Source organism: Marmota marmota, unplaced genomic scaffold (genome assembly GCF_001458135.2).
Source record: "Marmota marmota marmota unplaced genomic scaffold, marMar, whole genome shotgun sequence".
Taxonomy (NCBI): Eukaryota; Metazoa; Chordata; class Mammalia; order Rodentia; family Sciuridae; genus Marmota; species Marmota marmota.
In genome coordinates this window covers 9,090,441-9,104,756 of record NW_026000229.1, presented here as the reverse complement: position 1 = coordinate 9,104,756, position 14,316 = coordinate 9,090,441, and the positions used below count along the sequence as shown (strand labels likewise).

At 37.1% G+C, this 14,316-nt stretch overlaps 1 protein-coding gene across 1 annotated transcript in view; it reads left to right on the top strand.

Annotated features, from left to right (window-relative positions):
• Positions 1–14,316, top strand: part of Neo1 (neogenin 1) — a 171,912-nt gene that overhangs the window by 139,887 nt on the left and 17,709 nt on the right. Inside the window, exons 20-23 of the mRNA XM_048793211.1 lie at positions 1,009–1,203; positions 1,834–1,866; positions 4,676–4,744; positions 9,172–9,319. Of these exons, the coding sequence (XP_048649168.1) occupies positions 1,009–1,203; positions 1,834–1,866; positions 4,676–4,744; positions 9,172–9,319 (445 nt within the window). The remainder of the gene's footprint in view (positions 1–1,008; positions 1,204–1,833; positions 1,867–4,675; positions 4,745–9,171; positions 9,320–14,316) is intronic.

Below are 14,316 nucleotides of genomic sequence, written 5' to 3'. Positions count from 1 at the left end.
CTGCTCTTTCAGGTTTCCATGCTCATACAATTAGAGTTAAAAGCTTGAATTACCATAGGCCTTTAAAGGGACCTGGAATAATTCTTTGGACTTCCAGAGGGAAACCTTCTACAGTAGAGAGGACACTATGACCTTTCCAGCTTTTTCAAGGGGCGAAGCCTGATGGGATTGGGCTGCTGATCCTTCCCTTTGGAAACTCTAATCTATGTGAATGTATGCTGAGGAACCAGAGTTTGCCTTCTGAAGTATGAGTAAGATCACTTAAGGAAATAGAAAGCATTTCTTAACACTGACCCCTTTTAACTTTCAGGAGGATATCTTCCCATAAATCCTGATCTTCACATCATTCCTTTTTTAGGTTTTGACTTTGCCTTTTCTATAAAACATGCCTGTAGTCCCACCACTCAGGAGGCTGAGGCAGGAGGATCTCAAGTTCAAAGCCAGCCTCCACAACTTAGCAAGGCCCTAAGTCATAGCAAAACCCTGTCTCAAAACATAAAAAAGGGTTAGGGACGTGGCTCAGTGGTTAAGCACCCCTGGGTTTAATCCCCAGTACAGAAGAAAAAATTAAGCATAACTTGACCTGAATTACATTTTATTTTGTCTTATAAAACCTGTACCACCACCTTGCATTTTTGTACTGTGTGGGAATGTGTGTTTGTGAGGCTTTCTGTCTTATCCATGGGGATTGCATGCCCCCTGGTGGATGTATCCAGTGACAGTTCATTTTGGCTTCATTCAGTCAAAATTCTGGGAGGAATTAAGAAGAGGTTGCTGCCCATCTGCCTGGAGTTTTTCTACTAGAAGATCACTTTGATGTGAGACAAAATAGCATGTCAAGCCATCATTGTTTGCAAAACTACATTATTTTTATTGTTAGGCACTTGAGGAGGGTGAACTATTCAGATAGTATAGTATAATTTGCAATGATGTAATAGACTTTTTATTTCCTGATTATGAAAAGAAAAATAGAAATGAGACTTTTTCCCCATTAACTTCTTTGGACAGGTTATATCATATATTACAGTACAGATGTGAATGCAGAGATACATGATTGGGTTATTGAGCCTGTTGTGGGAAACAGGCTGACTCACCAGATTCAAGAGTTAACACTTGACACACCGTACTACTTCAAAATCCAGGCCCGGAATTCAAAGGGCATGGGGCCCATGTCTGAAGCTGTACAGTTCAGAACACCTAAAGGTAAACCTCCTTGATCTGAGGGTTTTGGTATGTCTGTTTATTGGGGCTATGCTTACATATAACACTTCAGCATATAGAGACTATGAGTAATATGAGAAGTTCTAATGATGAGCTTATCAGCCACAGTGTGGAAATTTATCCCAAAAGATCCCTTACCCACCCACTAACCACCAAATCAGTTCTCCCCAGGGATACTGACCTAACTGTATCATATACAGGGTAACTTTGGCTCCAGAATATTTGGGAAAGATGAATTTCAGTGATTTAAAAGTTTTTCCCAGTTAAATCAGATGTGATTCTTTTGGTTCCCATATAACATGTTATTCTGATGAATGGTTCTTAAAAGGCTTATTTGTGTACCTTTGTAGAGAACAAGAGACTAAACGTGACCTTAAGATAAGAAAACGATACAGTATTGGAACTGAGTAAGCTTAGGCTAATAAAATTTAGTTGGGGACTGAAAAAATGGAAATAACAAAAATATGGATATCTTTTCTGTTAGCAGTAAAAACAAGAATGTTTGGAAGCTTGTGGAAATTTTATTTTTTTCCTTTAAAACTTTGTCTGTCCCATCTTCAAAGCTTTTGATCCTTGCTCTTGTTTTTTCTTCCCCTGTGCTTGGCCTGTTAGCGGACTCCTCTGATAAAATGCCTAATGATCAAGGTAAATGAGTAGATGGCCTCTTCTTTGCTTTTCTCTTTCATTACATATTATGAGCTTTTGTTATTCTTCTTTTTTCTTGAAAATAAATACCATGTGTTAAAAACCACATGTTTATTGGCCAAGTGGAGTTGAGTCCAGGTTTATGGTACTTGGGGTATTTGAAAAGCTGGGGAATTTACTTAACAGTTAAATAGACTGCCAGAAAAAAAAAAATATTGAGTTAAATAAACTGAGTCCTGCAACTGTATGAGATTGGCCTTTGGTGTAGGTCAGATTTTCCTCCTCGAATACTGAGATTTTGAAGTTGTGTAACAATCAGATACCACTTTCCAGTTTGCATCATCTAGAATTATTAATGTCTCTAAATAAAAAGTTGTTGTCAAAGTAATACCGTGGGTCCTCCCACTAATAAACGACAAATTTATCCTACTAATATCATATAATTAGTTACCCATGACCTAGAGTGTTTTATTGTGTTACAATGAGTTGATTCAGAGCTATTTTCCATTTCTTCTCAATGTATCTGATAATTTTAAAAGAGGATTAAAAACTATTTAATATGGAAATTTAGGAAGCATGGGCTTTAATGTCACCTTTTATCAGCACTCTTCACTATAATTGCCATTTTAGAAGGACAGCTGTTCTTTGTGATTTTTTCTCTCTAAGAAGTCAACTAAAGCTATATTTCCATACTGAGAAAGAGCACTGAAAGTAAAGTTAATAATTTACTCCTGTGGTTTAAGAATAGTTATTGTAAATAGAGGTCTTTGGATCTTGGTTAATGCATGAAGAATCAGAACTTGAGGTATTGAGTTTCATGGCTTTGGACTTGTGTTTGTGTTTAGTGCGTCTTTTGCTATTTATTAGGGAAATTGGAAACATACTTTTTGGGGAGACTGCAAATATACTTTTTTGTGTGTGTAAGCACAGAATATAAAAATAATCATATATGCACAGAATATAAATATGTGTTCTTTGTTCTCTCACTCACTTGATAGCCAGAGTACAATTCTTATCTGTACCTCACTTCTGCTAGTTAAAATTCTTTACCTATTGGAATTTTTGGTGCTAGGTTCATCCTTGAAATTTTTTGTTCATAATTTAAAAGAAAAGATTGGATAATAGGGGAATATAAACCAACCAATTTATTGGCAAAAGGTATTCTTCAGTAATTATTTACATGATACAGTGCTGTGAATAATTAGGCTTAAACATAGCCTTCCTGATGACCCAATACATTGAAAAGTGCTAAGCCATCTCTGCCAACTAGGCTTTATCAGAGTGAAAAGCACTGAATTTTTGTCATACATTGTGTACCATTTGGGAGAAATTATGGCATCAACAGTAAAGTAGTTAAGTGTAGGAAATGGAAAGAGGATCAGGGACTGAGTTAGACTCTAGAATACACCATTTTGGATATCCAAGAAGTTCTGTCACTTTCTTTTGGGGCTTTTCAGCTTCTGGAATCATAGTAAATATTGTTTTAGTCTCTAGGTTTATTCTGTTAAATTAACTACTTATAGACAACTTTAGATTTGTATTTCTTTTGTTTCCTTAAAGTCTGATAATTTATAGAAGGACTTTACATTAGCTCTAATCTATTGCAGAAACATCTAGTTTATGCACTTCTGGTCAAGCTTTATTTATAGAAATAACTCTGATTTATGTGTTTGCTAAAATTCTTTGCTCTCTGCCTCTGTAAAGGGAAAGATCGTATTCTGTGTATTCTTCCATGAAATTTCATTATGCTTGTAATAATAATGGTTAACATTTATTGAACAGTTGTATTACTAAATATCAGGCAATTTTAAGTATATTTTATGGTATTAAATTTCTATTTAATCCTCACAAAAGTTTTGTGAAGTGTAGATACCATTATTATCCCTGTTTATAATAAGGAAACTGAGGCACATAGAGAATATTTAAATCATTTGCCCAAAAAGTTATATATGATGGAGCCAGTGTTCAAGTGCAGTTGCTTAAGCACTAGACTGTATTAACTACAAGGAGCAGAATTTTGCTTTGTAGTTCTTTCAGTCCTCTTTTCAAGAGGAGCATGATACTGCGTTCTGGCCATAACTTTGGATTGAGGGATACCTTTGCCTTATTGGAGACAGGCTCCTTGGCATTTGCTTTACCCAAGCAGCTTTTACAAAAAAAAAAAAAAAAATTTGCATTTTCTGAGTCTTCCTGCTGGGGTGGCCCCAACCCTGAAGTCAGCAGCATCACTTTCTATGCCCAAAGATGATTGATTAGGAGCTAATATGAACAGAGAGAAAACTGTTTTTGCTATCTTTGGATATTTAGGTAAGAACAGGAACTAAGGACCCAGTTTAAACCTCCGCCTATCTTCTGCCCTGCTTAGGCCAACTTTACACATGGAAAGGCAACTTTGGAATTTGAAAAAAGAATCAAAACAATATTGATGCCTGCTAGACCAGGTCAACATAACTGGGTCCCTTGGAAAAATACAGTTCTTTGCTATAGGCATCAACCTAATTAATCCCTTTTGTTCCTTTCCCCCAAAGGGGGAAGTCTTCTAAGTAGCCCTTCAGAAGCTGTTTTCTGTCCTCACTTCCTGAACAGCAGAGTGACAGTCTGTTCACAGCCCTGGAACTGTTTTCATTGCATAGAAAGCTAAGTTATACCTAAGCACACAGAGACAGCATTTTTCCCTTATTTATGTGCTTCTTCATTTTCTCACAAGAGTATACTGAAAACAATTTTTTAAAAATATATTCACTGGCTATGAAGTGGACTATCACTCCAATGTGTTGGGTCATTATTGACATGATTTCTTCTGCTTTAGCCTCAGGGTCTTCAGGAAAAGGAAGCCGGCTGCCAGACCTGGGATCTGACTACAAACCTCCAATGAGTGGTAAAGCTCTTCCTATGGCTTTCTGAGCCTCCTATGGACATTTAAGTAGTTTGCCTAAAATCTCAAAATATCTTTGGTAGCTTGAGTGGTAGATTGTAACATATTCACCTATTTCCTTTTATTTAGCAGATCTAGCATTAGGCATTTTATGGCAAATGTTTGTCAAATTACTGAAAGTCCATTTGTTACAGGATCTGTAAATAAAATTGTTTCCCAGCATAGTCAAGATGGATTCCTGAGCAGTGTTTCTTTGTGTTGCCCGCTGCCTCTAGAAAAATAAAACTTTAAAAAATATATCTAGTAATAGGATTAGCAATCACCCAAACAAGCCAGAGAAATGCTTCAGAATCAGTAAGTTCTCCCAGTACTACTTATTGCACTGTTTTCAGTTTGGGAGTTTAGAAAGTTCTTCCCACTCTTCTTACCATCCCAAGAGCTGTTGATGTCTTCTAATTTAATAATGCCTCCTTTTCTTCAGAACTTTATTCTCCATCTCTAAGTTACTTTCCCACATGGAATCACATTTGATCCTCACAACACAGGGATCTAGAAAGAACAGATACCATTATTATCCTTAAATACATTAATGCAGAGAGACAATGGAGAAATAGTGTGCCTGGAACCAACCACTAAGGCTTCCATCTTCTGATGGAGGTTTCTTCACTATCACATGCAACCTACAAAGCTAGATATGAGAATCCAAAGTTGCAAAATGTCCGTGCAATTAGTTACTAGAACTGACGTGAATGTCTCATCACCTCTGCCCAATAATCACATGAAAGAGAAAGGCTTGTCTAGAGATGCTGGTCAAATTGTGGGACTACAGAGGTCTCTTAATCTTCAGCTGTCTTTTTAATTTAAAAAAAAAAGGACACTGCCCGTACTTCAATAAAATCAGCCTATTTAAAAAAAAAATTTTGTTTTTGGTACTGGGGATTGAACTCGGGGGCACTCAACTACGGAGCCACATCCCCAGGCCTATTTTGTATTTTATTTAGAGACAGGGTCCTACTGAGTTGCTTAGTGCCTCCTTTTTACTGAGGCTGGCTTTGAACATGCGATGCTCCAGTCTCAGCCTCCCGAGTTGCTGGAATTACAGGCATGTACCACCGCATATGGCATTTCAAAAACTTTTTATGCTTAAGTTCTAATACTTTGTTTATTAAGTCTCTTCTCCTTAGTGTATTTGTTACATTTTGTGCTGTTCACGGTATAATATCAAGGCTATGAGAAAATAATTACTTCTTTGTAGACATTCATATTTTTAAAGGTTTAGATTCTATGTGGCAGGTTGTTGAAGGAGGTAGAGTAACAATCTACTCAAAAATGAGAAAAAGGAAAACTTTGTAAAAGAGGTGATACCTCACCCAGGTCTTAAAGGATTCACAGATTGCTAAATGTCAAGGAAGGGGTTGGACATTCCAGGAAGCACTAAGTGTATGCAAAGGTGTGGAAGTATAAAGCCACCTCCTCTCCAGGGATCCTACTGTCTAAATGCAGGACAGAAAATGAGTTGAAAAGTTAGATTAGAACCAGCCCAGCAAGAGCTCAAATAATAATGTTAAGAAATTTGAGCTTTCTCCTATAAGTAACATGTAAAATGACACCTGTGGAACACTGAAACTTCCACTTATATAGTATCTATTATTCTTTCTCTTATAAAAGTGAAGAATGAGTTGGGAGCTAAATGTATGAAGTTAGGCCAGGTGCTGTGGCACACACCTATAATCCCAGCAATTTGGAATGCTGAGGCAGAAGGATCCCAAGTTCAAAGGCAGCCTCAGCAACTTAAGTGAGACCCTAAGCAACTTAAACTCTGTCTTAAAATGAAAAACAAAAAGGGCTGGGGATGTGGCTCAGTGGTTAAGTGCCACTAGGTTCAATCCGTTGTACAAAAAAAAGAAGAAGAAGAAGAAGAACATGAACTCAGGAATACAGTGGTTAGGAAACCATTACAGAAGTCCAGATGGGGCATAAATAAATAGCATGTTATATTATCTCAGGGAGAAATGTTGATACCCCTGTGGCATGTCACTCTTGCACTTGGATGGAAGCTTTTGTCCATCTTGTATATTAGCTCAGCACTGCTGTTAATAACAGTGTTATGTAAAGCCCTACTCTTACATGAACAGGAAGGTTAATTTTATTGGCCTCAGTACTCTCATCTTCCTTAAAAGGTTATTTTATTGAAGGTCAGCGTGTACAGTTTAAGTTGTCTGTGTGCTTACCTTTTTCTCAGAAATGAAGGATAAAAATGATTGAACCACATATAAAAGAATAAGCTCTTAAGCCCTTCTAAATCAGCCCCAGATTTAGCACTGTGCTTACATGTTATCTCTAAAATCATAGATTCAAAGTTGGAAGGGCAGCTAATCCAGTGTTATGGAAGGGATTCCCACATGAGTATAAATTTGGATTAGATCATAAATTTATAAGCCAGGTGGTACATGAGAATCACTTCAGGAAATTTTTTTTAAACGCAGATTTCCAGACCATACTTTTCATGGTAGGAATTTCTTCTACAAGATTCCACACTGGTGGGATCCCTCTTCTTAAGTACTTCTAATAACCGAAGACTTTTTACTAAGCAAGGAGCTCATCCCTTGTTATTCAGCTCTGATTGTTGGAAAGATAAAAGAGAGTAACTAGGAGGAAATACCATGGATGTCCATGGTGGTTAGATCTTTATGGTGGAATTGGCCTCATTTTATAATGTGAGCATATATAACTTAAATAATGAGGTGGGAAGCAAAGAAATATGTTTTGAGAACTGGAAGACAGCAAGACTTAGAGCTACATTATCAAAGTCCCTGATAAAAGCCTGGACCTCATTCTATAAGCAATGAGGAAATAGTAATAGGAAGAAGAAAAAATCATTTATTTCTTTAAGGTCCTAAATGATCTGGCCTCTGCCCACATGCCCAGCCTCATCTCCATCTCTTTTCTCCTCACTTTCTTCCCTCTAACTTTTTTTTTAATTTTTTAATATTTATTTAGTTATCAGCGGACACAACATCTTTGTTTTTGTATGTAGTGCTGAGGATCGAACCCTGGTCGCACGCATGCCAGGCGAGCGCGCCACCAATAGAGCCACATCCCCAGCCCCTCTTCCCTCTAACTTGCATCTCTCTGTGCTTAAGCATTGCTGGCTGCCTTTCCCTGACTCGGGGTCCTTCCATTAGCTCTTCTCTCCCTCTGAAGTGTTCTCCAATTAGGTCTTTGTATGATGGGATCTTTCTTATCATTCAAATATCAGCTCAAATGCCGTCTTCTGGAGAAGCTTTTCCTGAGAGCAAAGTGAACTTAGAATCCAGGTTGAGGAGTCTAGGGGACTGTTTCCTACCTAGTTTGTCTCCTCATCCCTGTCCACAGGACTCTTGAGAGGTTGTAGGAATGTTTCAGTGCAGTCTCCAGGCCCAGCTTCTCTATCATGGAAAGTGATTGTGAATACCATGGGATAGAGCCCCATGCTGCCCTGTGCCACTTGGGCAAAGCCAGGGGAAGTTACCTCCTGGGGATATCTACTTTGGATTCAGAGAAACTTTTTAACTAGTTAGCCTTAATTAGCCACCCAGTCACTGTCATATCTTCTAATTTTACTTAATTTTTTTTCCAGCACTGATTATTAACCAGGAATTTCTTATTTATTTATTTATTTGTTTGTTTGTTTGTTTAACCCAGTCCCACCCCCATCATTCACATCTTTGTTGTTCACCATTGCATAATTAATATTTAAAACAACAACTGGGACATGGGAATATTTGAATATTTGTCAAATTAATTCATATGTGCAGATCTACTTTTCCTCAAGTTGAGTAGGAAAACTGACTGCATAGGCTGTATGTAAAATGAGCGGATGTAGCTCAGTGGTGGAGCACTTGCCTAGAATGTGTAAAGTCCTGGGTTTGCTTCCCAGTACCAAAAAAAAAAAGAAGAAATATAAAAACGGATGATTTTATTCAGGTATTTTTTATAATCTCATATACCTATATAATAAATATATGAGATGTGCTTTTTTAATGTGTTAGGAAAAACTTTTGCTTTGTATGAATATACATTTTTTAAATGGTTTTGAAAGCCAATAAAACAAATGATTTAGAAATGGTGCTTTTCAAAATGAATTTGTATATTCTATAAGACACCAGAGAATCCTTTCTCTGAGTATACCTGAAAGCTTTTGAATGTTTAGCACAATTCAAGAAACTTATTGGAAACAACCTTTGAGCAAGGCTTTGTGCTGAGCACTATACTTAAGTTGGATTCAAGCTTATAATATAGACAGACATATTCATGTGGCACTTTATATTGCATGGTACTGATATCATGAAGAAGCTTACCCAATGTATCTTGGAATGTTTCTACACCTGATTGAATACACTTTTAAAAGTATCCACCAAACTAACATATGTGTCATTTTTGCTCTGCAGGAAGCAACAGCCCTCATGGGAGCCCCACCTCTCCTCTGGACAGTAACATGCTGCTGGTCATCATCGTTTCTGTTGGTGTCATCACCATTGTGGTGGTCGTGATCATTGCTGTCTTTTGCACAAGGCGTACCACATCTCACCAGAAAAAGTAAGGGGCCCCAAATGTAGCCTATAGATACTGTGGTATCTTTTTTTTTTTCTTCTATGTGACTTCTGCATTTAGAGTGGTACAAAGAATTAAAATATAAAATACTTGACAAGCAGTTTTGAATATAGTTTTTGAATATAACAATGTTTTGGTCAACAAGGGACTACTTATATGAGGACAGTCCCATATGATAATAAAAAGTGTCTTTCATCTAATAAAAAAGTAGTGAAAGAAGAGGCAAGATAAAAAGAAACTTTAGGAGAAGAAAAAGAACCCCTCAAGAAAATACAGTGAAGCATTTAGCCAAAGCTTTTGTAGACCTCAACAAGGTCCTTTAAAAAGTTTGAACAGAAAGGTTTTTATTAAAGGAATGTTCATGGTGCAAATCTATAATAAAAAATCTTTTAAGCAAATCTATAATTTAAAAAAAAAAAATAGAAACAAACCAAGCAGTCCACCATGGAAGAGTGCCACCTCCTCAAGAAGAGCCTCAGGCAGTCCCATCAGGAGGTAGGTGATGTTATCCTAGGGGACAAAGTTCCATACACGTTAATGCCCCTGAAGATCTTCCAGCAGGAACAAGATATAGAGTGGATGACGAGAGATAATGATGACTCTGTGTAGGCCCAGGCTAGCATGAGCTTGTACCTTAGTTTTTTTTTTAATGTTGTTGTTGGGTTTTTTTGTTTGTTTATTTGTTTTAATTAGTTATACATGACAGTAGAATGCACTTTGATACATCGTATATAATGGGTGTATTATAATTTATTATAATTTCTCATTCTTCTGGTTGTACATGATGTAGAATCCTACTGGTCGTATAGTTATATATGTACATAGGGTTAATAATGTCTGATTCATTCTACTATCCTTCCTACCCCCATTCCCTCTTCCCTCCCTTCATTCCCCTCTTTATTAATCTGTTGAAGGGCACCTCTGTTGGTTCCATAGTTTAGCTGTGAGTTGAGCTGCCATAAACATTGATGTGGCTATGTCACTATAATATGCTGATTTTAAGTCCTTTGGGTATACACCAAGGAGTGGGATAAATGGGTCAAATGATGGTTCCATTCCAAGTTTTCTGAGGAATTTCCATACTGCCTTCCCTAATGGTTGCATCAATTTACACTCCTCCCAACAATATATCAGTGTATCTTTTCCCCCACATCCTCACTAACATTTATTGTTGTTTATATTCTTGATAATTGTCATTCTGACTGGGGTGACATGAAATCTGTGCCTTAGTTTTTAACAAAAAGATTAAAAAATTAAAATTAAAAATCTTTTCAATAGGAAAAAACATGTAGAATAAAGATGTGCAGAAGGACCAGGGTTGTGGCTCAGTGGTAGAGCACTTGCCTAGCACACATGAAGCACTGGGTTCAATCCCCAGCACCACATAAAAATAAACAAATAAAATAAAGGTATTGTGTCCATCTACAGCTAAAAAAAAAATATTTTTAAAAAGATGTGCAGAAAGGGGCTGGGGTTGTGGCTCAGTGGTAGAATGCTCGCCTAGCATGCATGAGGCACTGGGTTCAATCCTCAGCACCACATACGTATAAAATAAAGATAGTGTGTCTACCTAAAACAAACAAACAAAAAAAATTTGAAAAAAAATGTGCAGAAAATTTTTTTACAAATATACATTTGTATATTTGTATATTAAAAACACAATATATTGTGTTTTGAGCTAAGTGTTGTGAAATAATCAGTTTTTAAAAACTTAGACATTTATAAAGTAAAAAAGTTACAGTAAGCTAAGATTAATTTATTGAAGAAAGAAAAATATCTTTTATAAATTTAGTGTAATCTAAGCATACAATGTTCATTGAGCCTGTATTAGTGGACAACCTTCACAGTCATTCACTACTCACTCACCAACTCACTCAGAGCATGCTCCATTCATGATCCTAAGTGCCCTATACTAATGTACCATTTTTTCTCTTTTTAAATCATATTTTACTATACCTTTTCTGATTCAATATTTACCATTGTGTCACACATGCTGTACAGTTTTTGTAGCCTTAGAATGCTATACCATATAGCTTAGGTGTGTAGTAGGCCATCCCATCCAGGTTTGAGTAAGTACACTCTATGATATTTGCGTGAGGACAGAATCACCTTAGTTTCTCAGAAGGTCCCATGTTGTACAAATACAAATTAAGTGACTATATTTTAAAAGGAAGTAGAAATCGGTTCATCTTATAAATGTGTGTCAGTCGGGGTCCTTGCAGGAAGAACTAACACTTTCAAAAGGGACCATTTATAAGTCATAGGTGGGGTTAGGGGAAACTGGGCAGAGACATTCAACAGTGATAGGATACAGTCATCCATAGTCCTAAAAAAGCAAGAAGAGGATAGAGCTGTTTCAGAGTGGAAGCGGCCTTCCTGTCAGGAACATGCTAGAGCTAAAGGAATATTGCCCAGCAGGGAGGGGCGAGAGTACAACACCTCCTACCTCCAGTGTCTTGCCAGGAGTAGAATTGCCAAGTTGATTTAGCTTCACTTCCCAGGCTTCAAAGCTAAGCAGGGAAGTGATGTGAAGAGTGGGAGATTTCCAGCATGGATGGTTGCCCTCCGAATGTTGTTTTTATATGCGTACAACAAGCCAGATGCTCTGCGGTTTGTGGGCGGGCCTACAGCAGGCTATGTCACACAGAACAAGTGCCAGCCAAGGTAGAAGAAAGCCATAGGCCTCTTAATAAAAGTCCAAGATTAGGAATATTTTTAAAGAAATGTACCAAATGTAAGGTTGATGGGCCAAGTAAGGAGGTTGCTTTAATGAGTAATAAGAAGTTGTTGATAATCAACACATCAGTTTCACAGAGAGAGCCAATAGCTGGCTGGTAGCCCTGAAATCTTTGACTCTGTATGACATTCAACTCATGTATCTGGCAGCAAGAGACATCATTCCTGAGTTACCCCCTAATAATAAAAACACGGTAGAATAAAATTACACTAGTTACAGTGTCCTGAAAGATCATAAGATGGGACTTTGCCCCCTAAAAGAGAAAGACATTCATGACTGTGCCTGTGATTAACTATCAGACGTGGTGTACCCAAGGCAAGAATGCATGTATTTAATAATGATAAATTTGTTTTCAGTGTACAGGGCAGTACAAGATACCCTATAACTGTGGCTAGTAATTTTTTGTCATTTTCTGTAAGTTATGTGATATTTTAAATCTCTCTCTTCTGCCCAAATACAGAAGCTTCCCATTGCTTACATGTCATCACTTTCCCAAGAGAATGAGGGCTCCTTTTATATGATTCCTGACCACTGCCTCTTAGAGCTTTCCCTGTCTGCTTTTGGTGATAGAAAAGTGTTTCTCTTAAAAGCCTCAAAGACAACATTTTTTTCTACTCTAGAAATTTTCTGCAAGCTTCTTTACTTGGCATTTCACATTTATCTATCTTTATAAACTCACTTTTTTGTCTAGTTTTATCTTTATTTAGTAGAATCTAAAAACCAAAATGACAGAGTTAGTGATTTGGAATATTTGGGATATTTAAAGTTTATAATAAATAAAAATAAGATACTCAGTCTTCAGATTGAGATTAGGAAAATTAGTTGGTAATAGACTATGCACTCTGTATTTAAAACCTGCAAATCCTACAGATTTGGATCCCTTATGTTTAAAATAATTATATCAAATCTTCAAAAGACTTTTCCCTTCCTCTTCTCCAGTGATCTTCTTTCCAAGTGTTCTTTCAACTATCAAAACCCATAAACTTTCCTTGTTGCTTTTCTTCCTCTTCAGTACCTAAAGTATTGAAATTATAATTGTTTATAGCATCTTAAACCTCAAAATTGATAGGAAATTTAGAGTCTAACCCCTCGTTGTTTCTTAGCACATTCCCTTTCACCCGCTAACTCTCAAAAGATAACTTGGGTATCTCCTGCCCAAAGAAAGTAAAAGTCATCAAATGATGTACTAGTCAGTTTTGTGTTAGTATATCTGAATACCCAAGGCTGGGTACTTTATAAAGAAAGGAAGTTTATTTGGCTCATAATTCTTACGGCTGGAGCATCCAAAAAAAGGCATGGCACTGGTGCTCTGGGGAAGGCCTATGTCACAACATGGCAGAGAAACAGAAAGGGAACTCGTCTTGTGTAGAAGGGAGACTCAGTAGGAGGTGCCAAGGTCTATTACAACAATTTGCTGTCTTGGGAACTAGTCTGGTTCTGTGAGAACTACCTTAACCTCTTCCAAGGATGATGCTCTCGGTGACCTAATTACTTTCCATTAGGCCCTCCTCTTATGGGATTCACCATCTCTTATCCCTGTTAATGGGGATCAGGCTTCTAACACATGAATTCTAGGGGGATAACCCATAGCAGATGAGAACTGATACAGTGTAGGTTAGATGATGATCAAATCTAAAACCTTTCTGCTTTGGTAATAATGTTTCCTCCCCTCCTAAGTGTACTTCTTGCTGTTTGAAGCCAGCTCTTCCCTTTATGCCCTTGATCTCATTCTCCTGTATTTCTAAGACCTAGTACTTGCTCTTATCCCTTTCTCCAGGATAGATGATCTCTCATTCTCTATTGCCTTTGTCCCTTCAGCATTAAAATATATATACACTTCTTCTATCTTAAGAAATAATTATCCTCTTTTTTAATATTTATTTTTTAGTTGGACACAATACTTTTATTTATTCATATGTAGTGCTGAGGATCAAACCCAGGCCTCACATGTGCTAGAAAAGCACTTTACGCTGAGCCACAACCCCAGCCCCATATAATTATCCTCTTGCTGCTTGATTGTCACTACTGGTTGCTTACAAACCTTTTTCCTTTGACACCAAAATTCCTGAATTCAGTCATCTCTTAGTATCCATAGGGGTTTGGTTTCATGACACACACACACACCCCACAGATACCAAAAGTTAAGGATGCTCTCAAGTTCCTTACATGAAATGGCTTAGTATTTACATACAACCTACACATTCTCCAGTATACTTTAAGTCATAAAAGATTATTTATACAGATG